Source organism: Malus domestica, chromosome 14 (genome assembly GCF_042453785.1).
Source record: "Malus domestica chromosome 14, GDT2T_hap1".
In the NCBI taxonomy this organism is placed as follows: domain Eukaryota; kingdom Viridiplantae; phylum Streptophyta; class Magnoliopsida; order Rosales; family Rosaceae; genus Malus; species Malus domestica.
In genome coordinates, this window is record NC_091674.1 from 14,447,883 (window position 1) to 14,452,953 (window position 5,071).

Genomic DNA, 5,071 nt, shown 5'->3' on the forward strand with positions numbered 1-5,071 from the left:
AGGGTTTTAGGTCCCCTTGCAGCTAATTACTCATCTTCCAAGTCTTGAATTAATTTCTCCATCTCTTTAGCACATTCCTCGCTTCATTTGATCTTCAAAAACGTCCATTCCTTATGCTCCACATGCATGCAATCCATTCCAGCCTAAAATTACTCTAAAATGCTTCAAAATGCACTTTTTTGCCAACTTTGCCAATTAGACATACAAACAAACGAAAATAGCTTAAATCACTGTAATAAACACAAACTAACTATGAAAATGTAAGAAAACAAGCTAACTAAGTTGCATAAATATGCTCCTATCAAATTCCCCCACACTTAGCTTTTGCTAGTCCTCAAGCAAAACAAAGGAAACAAAACCTAAACCTTCCAACGTTTGCCTCAGGGATTTCCAATGAAACATGACATATCCAAAATCACTACTCACATAGATTTTAGTTATCTTTACCCTCGAGCACACACTTAATCACAGTCACCACTCACTAGCTCGCATTTAATCAATTTAAAACAATGTTTTGAATGTAGTAACATGCCTTAAAGAATCCCTCAATTCCTTACCGGATATACACTCTATTTTCACACAGAATTTCTAACTACACTCCCTATACTAGGTATATGTGAGAAGATTGATGTAAACATGTAGACTAGCCACTCACATATGTTATAATCAAAGAAGGCACTTTCTGGAATTATTAATGCATGTATATATATATATATATATATATATAATCTCATCAATGGAATGTCATTACTTAGACGCGAGAACCAGGGATACCATATGCTCATAACAATCCCAAAGTTCAAATATTGAAACACATAACAACCAAGATAAGAGTCTAAGGGTTGTAACGGGGCTAAGGGTATTGGCTAACAAAGGAAGGTAATGATAAACAAAGGTTCTTGAAGCAATAGTAAGCAAAGTAATGAAATCAACTTAGAATTCACTCTTGAATGCAGCAAATAACTTGAAACACTAAGGGGATTTCATACAACTTAGAGTCGTATTCAAACTTTTTGGACCATTTCTTCAACAACCAATACTTGTGAGTTCTTTCTCACTTATTTCACAACTTTTTTCTCTTTCTTTGTCTTCTTCTTTTTCCATGTTTTTTTTCTTTTTTTTTCTTTTTTTTCTTTTTTCTTTTTCTCATGTACATAAACTTCCCCCACACTTGATTTCTGCAATATGTTTGATCAAAAGGAATTCCCTCTAAGTCATGCTTCACTATACTTTAAGAACAAGGGTATGGATAGACCTATTCTAGGCTAAGTGGGGATAATGTGGCTAACAATGAAAATAGGCTAAATAAGGCTCAAAGGGGTTAAACCTACAAAACAAATGCATGGGATGAAGGCTTTTTGGCTCAACTTCACCTTGTTATATGCTATGCATTCAATTTTGAGCTTTGAATAAAACGGGTATGAGTTCTAGTATTTGGAACTAAAGTGATAAAACGCATTCTAAGTAGCAACCAAGCAAAGAATAATGAGATCATGCAACGACTTTAGAAAACAAGAAATCACAGATTAATAACTCTCCAAATAAAGTTTAGGCTCAAGTCTCTCAGGGTTGTAGCGTTAGTTTGAGTTCCTTCCTTCAAGCATGTTACAAAAACTGATTTTTTTTTCCTTTGTGATTATATGTGAATTCGTAAATGACAACTATAAACAAGCATAAACCAAAGAGCATATCAAACTTCCATTCATGTTTGTAATTTTCTTCAACAGTCATGTAATTAAAAACCAAATCGTCATCATTGTGTTGGAAGATATCCTAAGACACAAACACACAAAAACGACACTTTTTGGGTTTTTTCTAATTTTTTTCTTCTAATTTTCGTATTTTTCTTTCTAAACACACTAAAACAATTCAAAACACACTAAAAACACTTAAAACAGTGAGAAACAACTCTAGTAGTGTTAGGTGATAAAATCCCACGAAAATCAAGCAAAAACAACTTGTTTACCCCCCCCCACACTTAAACCAAACATTGTCCTCAATGTTTGAAACATAGACTAACTTGGAAGCAAACAACACAACTAACAAACACGATAATCATGGCAGAGTAAAAGCAAGAAAGAGAAGGGTTTAAGAACGCAAATCTGGGTATGGAGCTCGAATTCCTTCATTTCCTCGTTTGAACACATGGGTTGCCTCCCAAGAAGGGCTTGCTTTAACGTCTTCCAGCCGGATGATACCTCCATTTAAGTTCCATTGTAGTCCACGGCATGGAGGGGTATATCCTCCCTGACATGCTCCTCAAAATTTCCATACAGTGGATCTATGAATGGCAAGGGATAGTGATCATTTCTCATTATGGCGTTCAACTTCCTAAAGTCAATGTAAAGTGTCCCACCACCTTGAATTCGATTGGGTACCTGCACCAAAGATGGTAACAACCCATTAGTGGAAATGGGAATGAGAATAGGAATAAGTGGCTCACCGATGTACTATAATGAAGGTTCAAAAGTGGCAACACTATCAACAAATGCATGTGAGGTGCTCTTGGCTAGATTGGGTGTTTTAAGGATAGTGGCGTGTTTCTTGTGCTCCACTCCACTTCCCTCTTCGATTGTGGTGCTACATTCATCCTTCCTGATTGGTGCTGAAGGTTCTTGCCCTATATTTTTAACTACATCAATGGCAAAACAAGAACGAACATGATTAGGCTTCTTCACAGAGTCAGAAACATTAAAATTAATCATATCACCACCAAATGCCATAATGACTGCTCATTTGGCCACATCAATCTTGATTTGAGCTGTTTCATGAAAAGTCGTCTAAGTAAGAGTGGTAATGATGAAGAGTGGGCTGAATCCTCCATTTCAAGCACATAAAAATCTGCAGGAAAAATTAAATGGTCTACCTGCACCAAAACATCCTCCAAAATTCCTTTCGGATATGCATTAGAACGATCGACTAATTGGATAATAACTCCATCATTTTTAAGCTCCCCTAGATTCATAGATGCATAAACAGAATATGGCATGACATTAATGGACGCACCTAAATCTAGCATGGCATGTTCAAACCTTGCATTACCAATTACGCAAGGGATAGTAAAACTACCTTGATCTTTGCATTTAGAAGGCAACTTTCTTTGTAACATTGCAGAGACATTTCCACTTACATGCACCACCTCTTTCTCCTGAATTCGTTTCCTTATTGGACAAAGCTTCTTAAAAAACTTAGCATACTTCGGGATTTGCTTTATAGCACCACGGAGCGGGATATTGACATGCACCTTCCTAAACGTCTCCAGAATGTCTTTTTCATCCTCTTCATTCTTGGCTTGCATAAATCTACGAGGGAAATGTGCATTGGGTGGAATAGGGTTAGAATGAGTCAAATTTGGAACCACCCTACCTGAGTTGGACGGCTTAGGATCTTTAGGGGGCTGCGGCAAGATTGTCTCTTTCCTTTCCGTGGCTTTGTCCATCTCTTCCTTTTCGAGCAGCAACCTGTCGTCCTCATTTTGACTTAATTTGGACGTGTTTGGCTTGGATCCAACCTCCTTACCACTTCTCAACGTGATGGCTGTGGCAGTTTCAAAACCTCATTTTGGATTAACAATGGTTGAGCTAGGTAATTTGCCTTTTTCTCGAAATTGTCCAAGGAACGCCGCCATCTCCCCAATTTGCTTCTTCACTTCACTCATCTCCTTGGCTTGATTTTGTTGGCCCTGCGTTAATGAAGTTAGTAATTTAAGAAGTGTATCATTATCCAAAGACGAACTTGAATTTGGTTTGGCAGATTGTGTTGGAAGTTGTGGTGGTACGAATGGCTTTTGATAGAGCCCGGGAGGTGGTTGTCTATATCCTCATTGTTGTTGGGGTTTTTGAGGCTCCCTCCACTTGAAATTTGGATGATCTCTCCAGCTTGGATTGTAGGTATTAGAGTATGGATCATTCGGTGGCTGATTTTTACTTTGATAGCCCACAACATTGGCACTTTCCCATCCTCCATTCTCTATCAATTGAGGGCATTGATCATTGAGATGTCCTTGCATAGAGCACACAACACAAACTGCTGCACCTTGCACTTTGGATCCATCTACAACCTGTGACAAAAGAACAGTGAGATTAGCCATTTAAGATTGAAGTTCAGAAATTGCACTTACCTCATTCACTTGTTGTTGTTGTGGGGGGGGTCTCTTTGTCCAACTCCTTCATATTGTTGTGCATTCAAGGTTCGGTTGGCAACTAAGATCTTTGCAGCAACTGGAGTCTTGTCAACCAAAGCACCTTCCGCTGAAGCATCAAGCATTTGTCTCTCAATTGGAAGGAGTCATTCATAGAAATATTGAATCAAGAGCTCTTCCTTCATTTGATGTTGTAGGCAAGATGCAACTAATGTCTTGAACCTCTCATAATAGGCAGGAAATGATTCTCCTTGGTTTTGTTGAATGCCACTAATTCTCTTCCTCAAAAGAATGACTCTTGACGTTGGGAATAATTTCTCCATGAACCCTATTTTCATGCTTTCCCAAAAAGTGACGGTTCCAAGTGCTAATTCGTAGAGCCAATCTTTAGCATTGTCCATAAGAGAGAATGGAAAGGCTTTCATCTTCAAAATATTCCCATCCACGTTGATAGATGTCATACTTAAACATACTACTTCAAATTCCTTCAGAAGCTTATTTGGATCTTCTATAGACAGCCCATGGTATTTGGGAATATGATGCAGCAAGCTTAACTTCAACTCGAATTCATCGGTCTTTCCTTGGGCAGCCATGGGGTATTGAATGCATAGAGGCACGACATTGTCCAATCCCGAGGCTGAAAGTTCTATGATTGTTCGATTTTTAATAGCCATGTTTTGTTCCTCTTCGAATTCCTCTTCAATTTCCACTTCAGATTTGGAACTAGAACTAGGTAAATTGGGTATGGCTGCTTCCTTTTCCTTCCCAACGTTTGTTCAAAATCGTCATCAAACTCAAAGATATTTGCACTGATAGGTTGAGAACTTCGAGTCATAAACTAGTACCTAAAACAAAGAAAACTAGACAAAACAAAATAAAAAACACAACTAAAAGGTACAGACATAAACAAAGAGGGATTAGCAATTTTGC

At 38.0% G+C, this 5,071-nt stretch overlaps 1 protein-coding gene across 1 annotated transcript; it reads right to left on the reverse strand.

The window, feature by feature from the left end:
* Nucleotides 1-2,204: 2,204 nt before the first annotated feature.
* Nucleotides 2,205-4,734, reverse strand: LOC139191174 (uncharacterized). The gene is made up of 6 exons (XM_070811739.1): nt 4,364-4,734; nt 4,165-4,270; nt 3,941-4,060; nt 3,595-3,682; nt 2,867-3,537; nt 2,205-2,378 (listed from the first exon to the last, which is right to left on the reverse strand). Exons 1-6 carry the CDS (start codon nt 4,732-4,734, stop codon nt 2,205-2,207), a joined length of 1,530 nt encoding a protein of 509 aa, XP_070667840.1.
* Nucleotides 4,735-5,071: the final 337 nt, after the last annotated feature.